We start from the raw sequence: 19143 nt of genomic DNA, 5'->3' as shown, positions 1-19143 counted from the left end.
TTGGTTGAAAAATCTAACTGTTATACACCCACTCATTGCCAAGCAGTTCAACAATATACTACAAGGCGGAGAAATTGAAAAGTGGCTAACAACTGGGAAAACCTACCTAATAATGAAAAATCCAGCAAAAGGGGCAACACCAGGTAACTACAGGACAATTACCTGCTTACCAACAACTTTCAAATTACTAACTGGTGTGGTAGCTGATGCAGTACAACAGCATCTAGTTGAAAACAATCTCTTTCCACCTGAGCAGAAAGGAAACCGCCCCAATAGCAGAGGAACAAAAGATCAACTCCTAATAGACAAATGATCTTGGAAAACTGCAAGAGAAGGAAGACCAACCTGAATGTGGCATGGATTGACTACAAAAAGGCATTTGACTCTCTGCCACATGATTGGATAATAAAGTGCCTAGAAATAACAGGAGTCAGTAGAAACATCAGAAAATTTGTGCAAAGATCGATGGCACAATGGAAGACACAGTTGCAGATCAATGGTGAGAGGCTGGGAGAGGTTAATATCAAGAGAGGAATATTTCAAGGAGATTAATTATCACCATTACTATTTGTTATTGCACTGTTTCCTCTGTCAACAATACTGAATAACTCAGGACATGGCTATCAAACATCAAAAACATCTGCTAGACTGTCCCACCTCCTCTACATGGATGATCTGAAGCTGTATGGAAAAACACCATCTGAAATAGAATCGCTGCTCAACACTGTCCGTATATATAGCCAAGATATTGTAATGGAGTTTGGCTTGGACAAATGTGCCACACTTACTATCAAAACAAGGAAAAATAGTGAAAACTGAAGGAATCAAGATGCCCCACGAAAATAACATTAAGAGTCTGGATGAGGAAGAGTACTACAAATACTTGGGTATCCTTCAAGCTGACAACATCAATCACACTGAAGTCAAGAAAAAGATTAGAGGTGAATACATCAAGAGAGTGAAGAAGATCTTAAAGTCCAAACTCAATGGAGGAAATATCATAAGGGCAATCAACACCTGGGCAATCCCAGTCATTAGGTACACAGCTGGAATAGTGGACTGGACTCAAGCAGAACTAAAAGCAATGGATAGGCAGACCAGAAAAATAATGACAATGAATCATGCCCTTCATCCACGAAGTGACATTGATAGACTTTATCTACCAAGGCAAATAGGTGGGCTTGGAATGCTACAAGTACATCAGATGGTTGAAGAAGAAAAAATGGCTTTGGAAGAATATTTGAAGAACAGTGATGAAGATGCACTGAAATTAGTATATCAGGAAGGCTTACTGACTACTGGAGAGACCAAACTGGCCTACAAGAAAGACCAAATGAAGAACAGAATAGAGGCATGGGAAGACAAAGCACTACATGGCCAATACATGAAAAAATTAGCTGGGAAAGCAGATAATAATAAAACCTGGCAATGGCTAAGAGCAGGAAAATTGAAGAAAGAGACCGAGAGACTAATTCTGGCTGCACAAGACCAAGCCTTAAGGACAAATGCATACAAAGTCAAAATTGAGAAGACAGCAACAGACAGTAAGTGCCGCCTATGCAAAGAAGCTGAAGAAACAGTGGACCACCTGGTAAGCTGTGCAAGAAGATTTTTTTTTGCACAGACTGATTACAAGCAGCGGACATGACAAAGTAGCAAACAATGGTTGCATAGGAAAGATCTGCAAAAAAAGTATCATTTGCCGTAAGCAAAAAGTGGGATCTAAAATAGAGAAAAATCATAGAAAAATGATAAATTAAACTGACTCTGGGACTTCAGAATTCAAACAGACAGCACCTGCAACATAACACCCCAGACTAACAATTGTCGATAAGAAAGACAAAAAAGCTGGATAGTGGACGTGTGCAGTGCTGGAGGACAGCAGGAATAGAAGAGAAAGAAATGGAGAAGATAACAAAATACAAAGACCTACAAATAGAAATAGAAAGAGTGTGGCAAAAACAAGCAAGGGTAGTACCAATAGTAATAGGCTCCTTGGGTGCAATCCCAAAACAACTGGAGCACCACTTGAACACCATTGGCATGGACAAATTTGCTATTAGTCAATTGCAAAAGGCGGCCTTACTAGGAACTGCTTCCATCCTGCGACAATATCTGTAATACCATCAAACATCTACATCTGCCTATCCCAGGTCCTGGGTAAGGACTCGATAGGTAGACAAAATGCCACATCCAGTCTGAACATCTGGCTGACTGTGCGATGATCGATAATAATAATAATAATAAAGTTGGAAGAAATCTGAAGAACAATGATGAAGATGCACTGAAATTAATATATCAGGAAGCTTACTGAACTACTGGAGAGATCAAAAACTGCCTACAAGGAAAGACCAAAGAAGAAACAGAATCAGAGGGATGGGAAGACATAGCATACATGGCCAATACATTAAAAAAAATAGCTGGGAAAGCAGATAATAACAAGACCTGCAATGGCCTAAGAGAAGAAAAATGAAAGAAAGAGACGAGGGACTCCATTTGGCTGCACAAGACCAAGCCTTAAGGACAAATGCATATAAAGTCAAAATTGAGAAGACAGCAACAGACAGTAAGTGCCGCCTATGCAAAGAAGCTGAAGAAACAGTGGACCACCTTGGTAAGCTGTTGCAAGAAGATTGCACAGACTGACTACAAGCAGCGGCATGACAAAGTAGCAACAATGGTGCATTGGAAGATCTGCAAAAAATATCATTTGCCTGTAAGCAAAAACTGGTGGGATCATAAAATAGAGAAAGTCATACAAAATGATAAAGTTCAACTGCCCTGGAACTTCAGAATTCAAACAGACAAGCACCTGCAACATAACACCCCAGACTTAACAATTGTCGAAGAGTTGGAAGGGACCTTGGAGGTCATCGAGTCCAACCCCCTGCTCAGGCAGGAAACCCTACACCATTTCAGACAAATGGCTGTCCAGTCTCTTTTTAAAAACTTCCAGTGTTGGAGCATTCACCGCTTCTGGAGGCAGGTTGTTCCACTGGTTAATTGTTCTAACTGCCAGGAAGTTTCTCCTAAGTTCTAGGTTGCTTCTCTCCTTGGTTAGTTTCCATCTGTTACTTCTTGTCCTGCCTTCAGGTGCTTTGGAGAATAGCTTGACTCCCTCTTCTTTGTGGCAGCCCCTGAGATATTGAACCCGGCTATCCTGTCCCCCCTCGTCCTTCTCTTCGTTAAACTAGACATACCCAATTCCAGCAACCGTTCCTCATATGTTTTAGCCTCCAGCCCCCTAATCATGTTTGTTGCTCTTCTCTCTGCTCTTTCTAGAGTCTCAACATCTTTTTTACATCGTGGTGACCAAAACTGGATGCAGTATTCCAAGTGTGGCCTTACCAAGGCATTGTAAAGTGGTATTAATACTTCATGTGATCTTGATTCTATCCCTCTGTTGATGCAGCCCAGCACTGTGTTGGCCTTTTGGGCAGCTGCAGCACACGGCTGGCTCCTATTTAAGTGATTGTCCACTAGGACTCCGAGATCCCTCTCACAGTTACTACTATTGAGCAAGGTACCCCCTATATTATAAGTGTACATTTGGTTTTTCTTGCCTAGATGTAGAACCTTACTTTTTTCACCATTGAATTTCATTTTGTTAGATAGCACCCAGTGTTCAAGTCTGTCCAGATCCTCCTGTATCTTAAGCCTGTCTTCTGGAATGTTGGCATGTTTCCCTTGTCTCTTTTGCTCCACTTCTTGGGCTCATTTTTCCGGTGCCACAGCTCTCAGCAGGATCCAGAGCTTCCGACGCTCTGCTCCACCCTTATTCTGGCAGAAAAACTGCAGCCAGAGGCAAACCACAGGCAGACCTGTCCGTACCAGCTTTAGTGGAGCTTAATCTTTAAATGGGTGACCTATTGCAAGGGGCTTAATCCTAGCTTGGATGTCTCTGCATGTGGCCTGGATGTGATGAAGAGAAGATGACACATCACCTCTCCCGATGAGGATCTCTCCTAAGGTTTTACACCTTGGTGGGGAAAAACCAAAGGTACAAGGACAGATTAGGCGAAACCTGGCAGCAACTGTGAGAGGGACCTCGGAGACCTAAGTGGACGATCACTTAAACCTGAGCCAGCAGCCAAAAGAAAAAAAAAGCTAATACAATCCTGGGTTGTATAAACAGAGGCATAGAGTCCAGATCACGCGGAGTATTAGTACCGGCTTTATAAAAACCCCGGTGAGACCACACCTGGAATACTGCAGCCAATTTTGGTCACCATATCACAAAAAAAGATCTTGAGGGTTTGGAACAAATTCAGAGAAGAGCAACTAAGATGATCCAAGGCCTGGAGACCAAAACATATGAAGAACGGCTGCAGGACTTGGGTTTGGCCGGTCTAAAGAAAAGAAGAAATAGGGGAGACATGATAGCAGCGTTCCAGCATTTGAGGGGCTGCCACAAAGAAGAGGGGGTCACATTATTCTCCAAAGCACCAGAGGGCAGGACGAGAAACAATGGTTGGAAACTGATCAAAGAGAGAAGCCACCTGGAATTAAGGAGAAACTTCCTGACAGTGAGGACAATTAACCAGTGGAACAGCTGGCCTCCAGAAATTGTGAGCGCTCCATCACTGGAGATTTTAAAGAAGAGGCTAGACAGTCACTTGTCTGAGATGGTATATAGGTTCTCCTGCTTGAGTGGGGCGGGGTTGGACTAGAAGACCTCCAAGGTCCCTTCCAGCTTCTATTCTATTCTATTCTGTTCTGTTCTGCTCTATTCTATTCTATTCTATTCTATTCTATTCTATTCTATTCTATTCTATTCTATTCTATTCTATTCTATTCTATATTCTAGTCTATTCTATTTTCTCTTCTCTTCTCTCTTTCTATTCTATTCTATTCTATTCTATTCTATTATTCTATTCTATTCTATTCTATTCTATATTCTAGTTTATTCTATTTTCTCTTCTCTCTTTCTATTCTATTCTATTCTATTCTATTCTATTCTATTCTATTCTATTCTATTCTATTCTATTCTACTCTAGTCTAGTCTAGTCTAGTCTAGTCTATATTCTAGTACAGTGGTTCTCAACCTGTGGGTCGGGACCCCATTTGGGGTCGAACGATCATTTCACGGGGGTCGCCAAACAACGCAGTCTGCCATTTTTTTTCCCTTTTCCTTAGCTGTGCTATTCTCTTTTATTCTATTGGCTTTTGAAAGCCAATAGAATTAGACTCTCTTGAATAGAGTCTAATTCTATTGGCTTTCAAAAGCCAATAGGAATTGTTCAGGCTGTCTCTGCCCTGCTGAGCCCGCCAAAAGTCCCATTCTGCAAACGGTGCTGTACCAGTTGAGTAGTCCTCGACTTACGACCGGTTGAGTAGTCCTCGACTTATGACCAGTTGGGGGTCGCGGCATTAAAAAGGTTGAGAACCACTGTTCTAGTATATCCTAGCCTATCCTATTTTCTCTTCTCTTCTTAATTCTAGTTATCCTCTTCTCTTCTCTTCTCTTCTCTTCTCTTCTCTTCTCTTCTCTTCTCTTCCCTTCCCTTCCATCCCACTCCATTCTACCTCCAATGTCCCTTCCAGCTCTATTCTGAATCTAAATCTTCACAGAAAACAAGACTCGCTCTCCATGTTCAGGGAATCTGAAGCATCCCGAAAGTGTACGTCTTTGGATAAAGTTTGTTAGTCCTAAGCTCCTCCAGATTGATTTATTTATGTATTTTCGCTAATAGGGCTTTCCCTATTCCAAAGAGTCCTCTTTCCACATCGTGACTCAAAGGTCTGGTGACTTCCCAGCTCTTTTCTGCTGCTTGTGCTCCTCCTTCCTTCCCTCTTTAACCAGCGGTTAATTCTGGGGTTTTTTTTGTTTGTTGTTTTCGGGAAGCCAGCGACTTCAGCGGATGGCCAGGCAGCCTTGCTGAATCGGCAAGCCCTGCTGATCTCAAGCAGCCGGGCGAGAAGTGCAGTGTCAGGCCCGGCCCGAAAAACCACTCGGTTGCAACACAGGAATATGCTGTCTGGAAGGGTGGCGTGGGCTGGGGGGGGGGCGGTTTAGGCAGGAAAAAAAAAAATCTCAGGGTGGGAGGAAGAGGAAGAGTGGATGCAGGGACATGGGGTTGGGATGTTAGCGAAGTGAAGTCTCTTGTCTCTCTTCTAAAGCAGCCCCCCCCAAAAAACTTCTAAAGCAGCCCCCCCCCAAAGCTAAGACAATCCTGGCTGGTATAAACAGAGGCATAGAATCAAGATCGGGTGAAGTCTTAGTACCGCTTTGTAAAGCCTCAGCGAGGCCACACCTGGAATCCCGCCTCCAGTTTTGGCCACCACCTTACCAAAAAAAGATGGCGAGACAGGGCAGAGAAGAGCGACTAAGGTGATGTAAAGGCCTGGAGATTAAAACGTAGGAAGGACGGTTGCAGGACTTGGGAATGGCCAGTCTAGAGAAAAGAAGGATTCAGGGGTGACATGAGAACGGTATTGCGGTATTTGAGGGGCTGCCACGAAGAAGAGGGGGGGGGGTCAACTTATTTTCCAAAGCACCAGAAGGCAGGACAAGAAAGAATGGATGGAAACTAATCAAGGAGAGAAGCAACCTGGAATTCAGGAGAAACTTCCTGGCAGTGAGGACAATGAACCAGTGGAACAGCTTGCCACTAGAAGTTGTGGGTGCTCCATCACTGGAGGTTTTTAAGAAGAGACTGGACAGTCACTTGTCAGAGATGGTATAGGGTCTCTTGCTTGGGCAGGGAGTTGGACTAGATGACTTCCAAGGTCCCTTCCAACTCTGATTCTATTCTATTCTATTCTATTCTATTCTATTCTATTCTATTCTATTCTATTCTATTCTATTCTATTCTATTCTATTCTATTCTCTCTTGTTATTCTACTCCACTCTACTCTACTCTACTCTACTCTACTCTACTCTGTTCCGTTCCGTTCCGTTCCATTCCAATATTCTATTCTATTCTATTTTCTCTCTTCTCTTCTCTTGTTATTCTATTCTACTCTACTCTACTCTGTTCCGTTCCGTTCCATTCCATTCCGTTCTATTCTATTCTGTTCTATTCTATTTTCTCTTCTCTTCTCCTCTTTTCTTCTTTTTTATCTTGTTATTCTATTCTACTCTACTACACTCCACTCTACTCTACTCTACTCTACTCTACTCCGTTCCGTTCCGTTCCGTTCCGTTCCATTCCATTCCATTCTATTCTATTCTGTTCTATTCTATTCCATTCCATTCCATTTTCTCTCTTCTCTTCTCTCTTGTTATTTTATTCTACTCTGCTCTACTCTGTTTCGTTCCGTTCTATTCTATTTTCTCTTCTCTTCTCTTCTCCTCTCCTCTCTTTTCTCGTTATTCTATTCTATTCTATTCTATTCTATTCTATTCTATTCTATTCTATTCTATTCTATTCTATTCTATTCTATTCTATTCTATATTCTATTCTACTCTACTCAATAATCTATTCTATTCTATTCTATTCTATTCTATTCTATTCTATTCTATTCTATTCTATTCTACTCTACTCAATAATCTATTCTATTCTATTCTATTCTATTCTATTCTACTCTACTCTACTCTACTCTACTCTACTCTACTCTACTCTACTCTATTCTATTCTATTCTATTCTATTCTACTCTGTTCCACTCCACTCCACTCCATTCCATTCCATTCTATTTCTTCAGCTGAGGGTTGGCCTAGAAGACCCCCAAGCTCCCTTTCAGCTCTATTCTTTGACTGATTGAAAAGGATGGATGCTCGGGAGCTGGGGCTGGGGCGGCAGGAAAGCATGTGTGGGGTGAAGGCCAGCCCAGTGGAGGCCAGCCAGCAGAAACATCTCCCTCTCTTCTCAAACAACCCACGTCCCTGACCTGGCTCCGAAAAGCAGACCGATCCCTTTATCCCCGTTTCAGAGATAGCAAACTGGAGGCCGAGCTCAAGAGGCTCTCCGCAAGCTGCCAAGATGGAGCCAAAGATCCCTTCCCTCCCCCCCCCTCACCCGAGACAACCCCGAGCTCATGTTTTGAACGTGTCCTCCATACTGACCTCTGGAGCCATTTCCCCCGATAAGGCTCGTCTAGGAACTTGCCGCAGGGCAAATCTCTTCCCTCGAGCTGGCCCGCTCTTCGTTCTTCGGTCCAAGTGGAAGACGAAAGCCGGCTTTCTTGGGAGCTGAAGCCCTCTGTTCATGGTCAGAGACATCTGGGGCTCCAAGGGGCCACCCCCCCCACAACACGCACAGAGGTTGGAGTACGAGGCTGGGCATTATGTAAGGGGGAGAGCCTTGGTGCTCTCTGGGGTTTGTGGTTTTCTTGCAGACGTTTCATTAGCCAACTAGGCCACATCCTCGGTGCTAGAACGGAACGGGGTTTGTTCTCTGTTTGTAGACACTTGGTGGGAGTTTCTTCAGGGTTCCTTGAATATGAACCTTGATATATATAGTATATAAATAGAGAGCTAGCCCCACTCCCTTCTGCCACTGATGATGCTTCTTAGTGGGGTCGTGAAAGGTCTGCAAGAAAATCACCAAGCTTAGGGAGCACCAAGGACCCCCACAGCCCTTTTCCTCCTCCTCCTCCTCCTCCTCCTCCTCCTCCTCCTCCTCCTCCTCCTCCTCCTCCTCCTCCTCCTCCTCCTCCTCCTCCTTTTCTCTGCTTATCTCCCTCCATTCTTGCACTGGTGATGTTCCCTAGTTGGGTCATGAAAGGTCTGCAAGAAAATCACCAAGCATAGGGAGCACCAAGGACCATCTTCTCCTCCTCCTCCTTCTCCTCCTGCTCCTCCTCCTGCTCCTCTCCATAAACCCGACTCCCTTCTAGCACTGATGATGCTACCTAGTTGGGTCATGAAATGTCTGCAAGAAAACCACCAAGCTTAGGGAGCACCAAGGACTTCTCAGTTCTTCTTCTTCTTCTTCTTCTTCTTCTTCTTCTTCTTCTTCTTCTTCTTCTTCTTCTTCTTCTTCTTCTTCTTCTTCTTCTTCTTCTTCTTCTTCTTCTTCTTCTTCTTCTTCTTCTTCTTCTCTTCTTCTTCTTCTTTTCTTCTTCTTCTTCTTCTTCTTTCTTCTCTTCTTCTTCTTCTTCTTCTTCTTCTTCTTCTTCTCCTCCTCCTCTTCTTCTTTTTCCTCCTCCTCCTCTCCTCCTCCTCCTCCTCCTCCTCCTCCTCCTCCTCCTCCTCCTCCTCCTCTCCATGAACCCGACTCCCTTCTAGCACTGATGATACTACCTAGTTGGGTCATGAAAGGTCTGCAAGAAAACCACCAAGCATAGGGAGCACCAAGAAAACAAGCAAGCTCAGAGGGCACCAAGGACTCCACAGTCCTCCTCCTCCTCCTCCTCCTCCCTTTGATCAGAAGCAGGAGAGTTTGGCACCAGAGAGAAAGGCATTATTAGCAAACCTGGCAGAACTACCTGGGCCATCTCCCACTGAGGAACAGGAGGTGCCATTGGGAAACAGAGCCCTCCGATATACGAAGAGGCATTTATTGCCTTGTTTATAAAAAGAAAAAAGGAAAAAGGAAAAAAAAAGGACAAGGGTTGATTCGAAGGCCTCCCGAATCCCACGTTCTGCAGCTGGAGAGTAGTATTTTGAACTCGCAGCACGGCCTGGAGGGTGGTCCTTTGCTCAGCGGGCCGCAGTCTCTTCCCCTCCTGGTGACGGGTGGGATGGGCCCTCTGGAGCCAAGCCAAACCTCCCCCAGCCTCCTGAGGCACCACAACAACCTGTTCCTCGGGAGAAAGATCAAGGTTAGAGACGGGACAGAACATTAAAAAAAAAAAAGCAATCAGAGCCGGATCAACAAGTGAACTTCTGTGCCTCGTCTTTGAACTTTGGGTGGGATCCAGGAAGAGCGTTCCAGCGCCTTCCGCCTGGGATTTAACGTCTGGGCGCTTACTGGCAACGGCTGTCTGGCAGCTGGTGTCTCTCGGGGTGGGTGGGGGAGATTTGGGGAGCTGGGCGCAGGTTAGGAAAAGGAGCAGAGGCAGCGGTCAACATCTGCACAGTTCTTTGCCTCCAGGGGTTGGTTACTTTCGGGGAAGGGGCTGCTGATGTCATCTTGCAGGGAAGAGTAAGGATTAAAAGGCTGGAGGCGGACTTGCCAGTCAGCTGTCCGGCTCTTCCAAATTCTATTCTATTCTATTCTATTCTATTCTATTCTATTCTATTCTATTCTATTCTATTCTATTCTATATTCCAGTCTATCCTATCCTATTTTCTCTTCTCTTCTCTTCTCTCCTCTCTCTTGTTATTCTATTCTATTCTATTCTATTCTATTCTATTCTATTCTATTTTCCAGTCTATCCTATCCTCTTCTCTTCTCTTCTCTTCTCTTCTCTCTCTTGTTATTCTATTCTATTCTATTCTATTCTATTCTATTCTATTCTATTCTATTCTATTCTATTCTATTCTATTCCTTGTTTTATCTATTCTATTCTATTCTATTCTATTCTATTCTATTCTATTCTATTCTATTCCTTGTTTTATCTATTCTATTCTATTCTATTCTATTCTATTCCTTGTTTTATCTATTCTATTCTATTCTATTCTATTCTATTCTATTCTATTCTATTCTATTCTATTCTATTCTATTCTATTCTATCCTATCCTATCCTATTCTATTCTATTCTATTCTATTCTATTCTATTCTATTCTATTCTATTCTATTCTATTCCTAGAGGCCTGAATAGATGAGGAAAAGAAGGAGGTTCTCTCCCCAGTACAGGCAGTCCTCGACTTGCAACCGTTCATTTAGTGACCGTTCGAAGTTAGAACGGCACTGAAAAAAGTGACTTCTTACCCTTTTCCACAGCTAGCGACCGTTGCAGCATCCCCCACGATCGTGTGATCAAAATCCGGACGCTGGACAACCGGCTCCTCTTTATGACGGTTGCAGCGTCCCAGGGAGGGTGTGTGTGTCCTGGAATCCCCTTTTGTGACCTCCAGGCAAGCAAAGTCAACGGGGAAACCAGAATCACTTAACAACCTAAACCACTGCACCCATTCACGTAACAACTGTGGCAAGCAAGGTCGTAGAATGGGGACGAAAGTTGCTGGACATCTGTCTTGCTTAGCAACCGCGGTCGTACGTTCGAGGACTGCCTGCAGCTTATACCCCCTTCCGGGCCCACCAAATGTAGGGGCGAAACCTCGCTCCCCGCTTCGTTAATTCCAAATCTCTAGGGCCGATTTCTTCCCTAGTTTTGAGAACCGGGGAGAAAATGCTGCAATCCTCTCTCTCTTGACATATCGACAAGTTTGCCGCCAGCCCTGCAAGACTGGCTTGGTGGTTGGCTGAGAATGATGGGATTTGTACTCCCCAGGGCCTGGAGAAAACCCCAGGGTGGATCAGTACTGCAGGCTTAAGAAAACATATAAATCTCTGATTATCTAGGACTTTGTGTCTTATCTACCCGACCTACCAGTTATCTCTCCCAGTCCATCCACCCCTCCCAGTTAGCCGGTTAACTAATTCAGCTCCCTGTCTTTGCGGTGTGATTGCTTCACAATTCAGAAGGATTAAAGAAACAGGATCTAAGGGAGAAACACAAGATACGGCAAATGTCCAGGGGTCTCTGTGGCCAGTAGCTTCCATCCATTTCTGATTTTTTTTAAAATATATATTTTATTAGATTTTACATGGGTAGGGAAAAGGTGGGGTCGGTGCAGGTACGGGGAAATCGGGATAAAGGGGACAGGGTGTGGATAACTACAGTAAATACGTAATTCCGCGAACAAGCTGTCGTCCGGGTCTTCATATTGAGTATTATTGTTTATATAATACTAGACCAGTGGTTCTCAACCTGTGGGTCGGGACCCCATTTGGGGTCGAACGACCATTTCACGAGGGTCGCCGAACAACGCAGTCCGCCATTTTTTCCCCCTTTTCCTTAGCTGTGCTACTCCCTTTTATTCTATTGGCTTTTGAAAGCCAATCGAATAGACTCTCTTGAATAGAGTCTAATTCTATTGGCTTTCCAAAGCCAATAGGAATTGTCCAGGCTGTCTCTGCCCTGCTGAGCCCGCCAAAAGTCCCCTTCTGCAAACGGTGCTGCACCAGTTGAGTAGTCCTCGGCTTACGACCGGTTGAGTAGTCCTCGACTTACAACCGGTTGGGGGGGGGTTTGCGGCATTAAAAAGGTTGAGAACCACTGCCCTAGACCATTTCAGACAACTGGCTGCCCAACCTCTTCCTCAAAACCTCCCGTGTTGAAGCCTTCACAGCTTCTGGAGGCAACTTGTTCCACCGATTCATTGTTCTCACTGTCAGGAAATTCCTCCTTAGCCAATGCAATCCTAAATTGCAATGACAGAGGGATTCAATCAAGATCACCGCTCTATAAAGCCTTTGTAAGGCCACACCTAGAATACCGCAACCGGTTTTGGTCTCCACACTATAAAAAAAGATGTTGAGACTCTAGCACAGTGACGGCGAACCTTTTAGAGACCTTTGAGAGAGAGTACTAATGACCAGATGACTGCAAAGGAATATAAATCCTTCCGATCTCCACCATTCTGTCAGAACTGAAGAAGCTTCTTGGATGAGAAGCAAAATGTTTTCAAGGGAAAACAAACAGTCCAGTCGCCTTTGGAAAAAGCACCTTTGGGAGCCTCTTATCGCCCACCCAACATGGTGGATGGGGATTTTTTTACTCTCAGCAGTAGGGGGCCTTGATGCACAAAACAGTAGATAGTGGGAACGCTACTGATGGTAGAAAAGCAGTTTCTTTTCAGCTGTCTTGCTAAGGCAGTGGTTCTCAACCTGTGGGTCGGGACCCCATTTGGGGTCGAACGACCATTTCGCGGGGGTTGCCAAACAACGCAGTCCGCCATTTTTTTCCCCTTTTCCTTAGCTGTGCTACTCCCTTTTATTCTATTGGCTTTTGAAAGCCAATGGAATACACTCTCTTGAATAGAGTCTAATTCTATTGGCTTTCAAAAGCCAATAGGAATTGTCCAGGCTGTCTCTGCCCTGCTGAGCCCGCCAAAAGTCCCATTCTGCAAACGGTGTTGCACCAGTTGAGTAGTCCTTGACTTACGACCGGTTGAGTAGTCCTCGACTTATGACCGGTTGGGGGTCGTGGCATTAAAAAGGTTGAGAACCACTGTACTAGACATTTATAAGAATAAATTGGTGTAGTTACAACTGACATTTGGCAAAACAGTAATATTCCTTTAAATAATTAACATAGTCAATAGCATAACAACTATTTCCAATCATCAAGCTTAATACTTAATATAATGAAGCTCTAAAATCTCTTCTTATTCTAATATGTTTCAACCCACTGATAAAATTTTCCCCAGGTTTTATAGAAGATTGAATCCTCTTTCTCCTTCATCTCTAAGGTTAATCTGTCCGTTTCTGCACAATCTAGGATTTTCAAAATTATAATCTGGTCCGATGGTAGGTTTTAATTTTTCCAAAATTGGGCGAATACTATTCTTGCAGCTGTTAATACATGTAATATTAAATAATCATTTTTTTTTGCCATAAGTAGGTCTTAATATACCTAACAGGAACAGTTCTGGTTTAAATTCTATCGGGATTTTCATCCTCTTTTCTAACCATCTATGAATCTTAGACCAATATTTTTTTTGCAATAGAACATGTCCACCAGACATGATAATAAGTACCCGGTTGTTGCTTACATTTCCAACATGTATCCGATAAATTTTTTAAACATTTTCGCTAAGCGAACTGGTGTCATAGGCCATCTATAAAACATTTCATATAAATTTTCTTTGTATTTCTGATTTTTGATCAAAGCAAACACATCATGGTTTCGGACTCAAGAGCTGCTTTGGGGAAAGAAGACCACAGGCTCTTGGGCTTGCAAGCAGCTGCTGTCATTCATTGTGTGGGCAGTCCTCGATTTACAACAGTTTATTTAGTGGCCGAAGTTACAACGGCACCGGAAAGAAGCAACATGGCCATTTTTCACACTTAACGGCCCTTGTAGCCTCCCCAAGGTGACGTGATTGAAATTCACATACTGGGCAACTGACTCCTATTTGTGACGCTTGCAGCATCCCAGGGGGGGTCACATAATCCCCTTTTGCGGGGGGCGGGGAGCAGGATCCATTTAACAACCACATGACCAATGTAATTGTCAATGCTGCTAACGTCGGATGTTTTTGCCTTGACAACAAAGGGAAATGTAGCCATCTTTTACCTTTTGCTTTTAGAGTTAGATGATGCTGGGAAGGGGGGATGTGAACGAGAGTCCAGCTAGACCAGGAGTAGACAACCTTGGCTCTCTTTTATGACTTGTGGACTTCAACTCCCAGAATTCCTGAGCCAGCCATGGCTTAGCTTGGAAACCTCTCCCTTTCCCCTCAGCGTGGCTGGCTCAGGAATTCTGGGAGTTGGACGTCCACGAGTCATAAAAGAGCCAAGGTGGCCTAGCCCTTTCCTAGACCAGAGGTGGGGAACGATGGCCGCTTTTTATGACTTGTGGACTTCAACTCCCAGAATTCCTGAGCCAGCATGGCTCAGCTTATTGAGCCAGCATGGCTCAGCTTGGAAACCTCTCCCTTTCCCCTCGGTATGGCTGGCTATTCTATTCTATTCTATTCTATTCTATTCTATTCTATTCTATTCTATTCTATTCTATTCTATTCCTTCAGCTGAGGGTTGGCCTAGAACAGGGGTAGGCAACCTTGGCTCTTTTTTGACTCGTGGACTTCAACTCCTAGAATTCTTGAGCCAGCCATGCTGAGGGGAAAGGGAGATGTTTCCAAGCTGAGCCATGCTGGCTCAGAAATTCTGGGAGTTGAAGTCTACGAGTCATAAAAGAGCCAAGGTTGCCTATCCCTGAGCTAGACATAACAACACTAGACCTAGCCTGAGAAACAAGGTTATTGTAACCAGAGCTGATAAGGAATTGGGGGGCTGGAGAACTGAAGAGGAGGCCCACAGCTTCAAGCTAATTGGGGAATGTGATTTATGACTTAATGGAAGGAGGGAATTGTGCTTTGACACTATGTGCTCAGGGGAGGGGAATTCAGTTTTTGGCTTCGATTATGCAGTGCCGAAGTTATGCTACTCAAAATAAAGATTCTTTAAGGTAAACAAGGCCTCGAAGTTCTTTTGAAGAGTTTCGTCTGTCAGAACCATGACAGTAATAACTGCAGGGATTCCCTTAATACAGTGGTTCTCAACCTTTTTAATGCCACGACCCCCCAACCGGTCGTAAGTCGAGGACTACTCAACTGGTGCAGCACCGTTTGCAGAATGGGACTTTTGGCGGGCTCAGCAGGTCAGAGACAGCCTGGACAATTCCTATTGGCTTTTGAAAGCCAATAGAATTAGACTCTATTCAAGAGAGTCTATTCTATTGGCTTTCAAAAGCCAATAGAATCAAAGGGAGTAGCACAGCTAAGGAAAAGGGGGAAAAAAATGGCGGATTGCGTTGTTTGGTGACCCCCGTGAAATGGTCGTTCGACCCCAAATGGGGTCCTGACCCACAGGTTGAGAACCACTGCCTTAATAAGTGTGGCAAGAAAGGTTGTAAAATGGGGCAAAATTCACTTAACAAGTGTGACACCGCTAGCGACAGGAATTTTGGGCTCTGCTATGGTCCTATGTTGAAGGCCACCTGTAACAGCTGAAGAATAGACACCTTTCGCCCAGGTTAGGGAACAATGGAGAAAATTTCATTTGCATAATAGGGGAGAGAATGGCCTTTGAAGAGCAATGTACAGTAGCGGCCAAAATTGTGGAAAGCTTTTGGGAAAAGTGTACGGTAGGAATGCCACCTTTGGTTAAGTTTCCACCCATTTTTCTTCTCATTTCTTTATAACTGTAGCCTTGTTCACTTAATAATACTATTTTACGTCGCTTTCTGGGCGACTGGTCAACTCTTTGCCACCATTACTTTAATTTTATTACATTTTACAAGCTCACTAAATGAAAGAACACCAAAAAACCCAGCCAACTCGATAGCGATCACATAACACACTGACAAATGTCCTCCTCTCAGCTTCAATACAGGACATCAATAACTGGATCCTACCGTGATCTGATTGGCTCATTGCCAAAACAAGATGACACCTGATTGGTTCTCTAAACACTCGTGCTCATTGGCTACAATCAGACGAAGGGAAACTACCTGAGATCAACCTAAGCAAGTTGTGCTTCCTTTTTCTGGTTATTTTATAACTTTTCACAGAATACGGTACAGATAGTTGAACAAAGTTTGTTGCGTTACGTTCTTGATTAAATTATCTTTCCATTGATATATAATTTTATGGTACTACTCCAAAAAAAGAGTGGTGTTATTAGTCATCAAACCTCAAATGTACACTTTTCCCAAAAGGTTTCCACAATTTTGGCCACTACTGTGGATAGGGGGTATGCTGGTGTCATTTAAGTACTTTATCTTTACCACTTGGATTCTGTGGGGAGAAAATTGAGCGCTGTAGTATTATTGTAGAAATGGTCTCCTTCTTTTAAAACCCACCATGGTACACCAACACAGCTTCTGAAAGGGTCTTCAAGTTTCAGAATTCAAGGGGAGATAAGTTCCATTAATTTCTTAGAACCTCAACTTAATAACAGTTTGTTTAGCGACCGTTCGAAATTACGTCACTCAAAAAAGCGACTTGACCGGTTTCCCACACCCATGACCGTTCCAGCAAGATTGTGCGATCGAAGTTCAGATGCTTGGCAACTGACTCCTATTTACGACGATTGTAGTGCCTCTGTGACTTTTAAGACCAACAGAATCAATGGGGAAGCCAAATTCACTTTACAACCGTGTGACTAACTTCACACCTGCAGTGATTCCCTTAACGACTGTGACGAGAAAGGCCGTAAAAGGAGGCGCAAAATTCGCTTAACCTCTCGCCTCGCTTAGCAACCTAAATTTTGGGCTCCGTCGTGGTTGTACGGCGAGGACCACCTGTAACTGGGGAGGGGCGTCTTAAGCCCACAGATCCACAACTCGGACGAAGGAAGAAAATTACACCCTTCCTTGGAAGTCATTCTGCTTTCCCCACCCCCCTTCTTCTCTTCAGGCTTCCTGACTTTCGTGAACTGTGCCTACGTGAAGTGGGGAACCCGGGTCCAGGACCTGTCCACCTACGCCAAGGTGCTAGCCCTCATTGTTGTGATCATTGCAGGCATCGTCCGCATTGGACAAGGTACTGAAACTCTGGCTGCGGGGTTTTTACTCTCATACCATCCCCCAGGGGCCAGGAAGGTGGGGTACTGCCACCCCAATTGATAAAAGTTGAGCCCTTCACTTTTGGAAGAAGGAATCTTTGCCTACATTGCAAGAATGGTTTTTTAAAGTTTCTTATTTGGCGGAAATGGCAAAGATTTCGGCTTTCTTGAAAGATCAATCGCAGGAGAAGTATCGCCTGGTATGGAAAAGATGGATAGATTTCATACAATATAAGTTGGATATAAAAAAAATACGACTTAGTTTTTGAATGATTTATAATTAAAGTTGAAGATAGTTCTTAGATATTTTCTTTTATTTTTATTTTTTATTTTTTTTTAATTTTTCTTTTTCTGTTTTTTCTTTTCTTTCTTCTTGTATTTTTTTATATATTGTTGTTAATTATTTTATAATTTGTTTAATTCACGTATTTAGATTTGTTTATGGTTTATAAGTGTTTCAAGATTCTTTTAAATTTTTTTTTTTAATTAAGCCTGTATTCAGCTCTGGGAAGATTGGGGGAGGGGAGGGGTGGGAGGGTGTGGGGGAGGGGAATTTTTTCTTTTTGTAAAACCTAAAAATTTTCAATAATTAAAAAAAAAAAAAAAGTTGAGCCCTTGTCAGGGGTGAGATTCAAACTGAGTTATAATAATAATAGTAGTAGTAAAGTTGGAAGGGACCTTGGAGGTCATCTAGTCCAACCCCCTGCTCGGGCAGGAACCCTACACCATTTCAGACAAATGGCTGTCCAGTCTCTTCTTAAAAACTTCCAGGGTTGGAGCATTTACTGCTTCTGGAGGAAAGCTGTTCCACTGATTAATTGTTCTCACTGTCAGGAAGTTTCTCCTTAGTTCTAGGTTGCTTCTCTCCTTGATTAGTTTCCACCCGTTGCTTCTTGTCCTGCCTTCAGGTGCTTTGGAAAATAGCTTAATTCCCTCTTCTTTATGGCAGCCCCTGAGATATTGGAATACTGCTATCATGTCCCCCCTTGTCCTTCTCTTCGTTAAACTAGACATACCCAATTCTAGCAACCGTTCCTCATATGTTTTAGCCTCCAGTCCCCTAATCATCTTTGAAACGAAGCGTCCCAGTGTTGAGGGGTCCTTGATGCTCTCTGAGCTTGCTTGTTAGCACTGATAATGTTACCTAGTTGGGGTCATGAAATGTGCACAACCCACGTTACTAACTGAAGAACTAACGGCAGTTCGGACTGAACAACGGCGGCAGGAAAAGCCGTAAAACGGGGCGGGGGGGCAAAACTCACTCGAACAAGTGTCTCGCTTCGCTACGGAAGTTTTGGGCTCCCGTGGGTGGTCCAGAAGCGGAGGATTCCCCCGTGTTTCCGTGTAATTTGGGGGCAAAACCTTTGCATTTTTTTTCTCTCTCTCTCTCTCTCCCACAGGACATTCCGAGAATTTGGCCGACGCGTTCGAGGGATCGGCCTGGGACGTGGGAAACATCGCGCTGGCCCTCTACTCCGCGCTCTTCTCCTACTCGGGATGGGACACCCTTAATTTTGTCACGGAGGAAATCAAGAACCCCGAAAGGTCAGCCTTGCAAACTAGCTGGAGGAAAAAAAACTGTGGGATCCTTCCCGGCTTGTTGACATCACTGGGCTCGGCGTGTTCCCGTCCCACGGTCCAGGAGGATAGGGCAAATGTTGCTTCCCCACCCCTTGTTTCCGTGGAAGGACCTTAGGATTTTATGCTGACCCTCCCAAAGGGGCAAGTCGGAGGAGGAGGAGGTGGTTGAACCTGATTAACTGGCCCTTCCTTGTTCTTCAGACTTTGTCTCCAATCCATAAATTCCTGGCTGGAGATTAAGCTGGCAGGAGTCCTTGCTCGGCTGAAGGATCCTTCTCTTTCTTGGGTGTGGAATTCACACGGTCTAGCCCAGGGGTAGGCAACCTTGGCTCTTTTATGACTTGTGGACTTCAACTCCCAGAATTCCTGAGCCAGCATGGGGGAACTATGGCTCCCTCATGACTCGTGGACTTCAACTCCCAGAATTCCTGAGCCAGC

General features: G+C 44.0%; 1 protein-coding gene across 3 annotated transcripts in view; it reads left to right on the top strand.

The window, feature by feature from the left end:
- The window catches only part of SLC7A7 (solute carrier family 7 member 7), a 29453-nt gene extending 10618 nt beyond the window's left edge, over positions 1-18835 (top strand). For all 3 annotated transcript variants that reach the window (XM_039365133.1, XM_039365134.1, XM_039365135.1), the window contains exons 3-4: positions 16977-17102; positions 18525-18835. In XM_039365133.1, the coding sequence (XP_039221067.1) occupies positions 16977-17102; positions 18525-18820 (422 nt within the window). In that variant the 3' untranslated portion in view covers positions 18821-18835. The remainder of the gene's footprint in view (positions 1-16976; positions 17103-18524) is intronic.
- Positions 18836-19143: the final 308 nt, after the last annotated feature.

This window comes from Crotalus tigris, unplaced genomic scaffold, assembly GCF_016545835.1.
Source record: "Crotalus tigris isolate CLP2741 ecotype Arizona unplaced genomic scaffold, ASM1654583v1 scf7180000019964.508439, whole genome shotgun sequence".
Lineage (NCBI taxonomy): Eukaryota > Metazoa > Chordata > Lepidosauria > Squamata > Viperidae > Crotalus > Crotalus tigris.
This window is presented reverse-complemented; position numbering and strand designations above follow the sequence as displayed.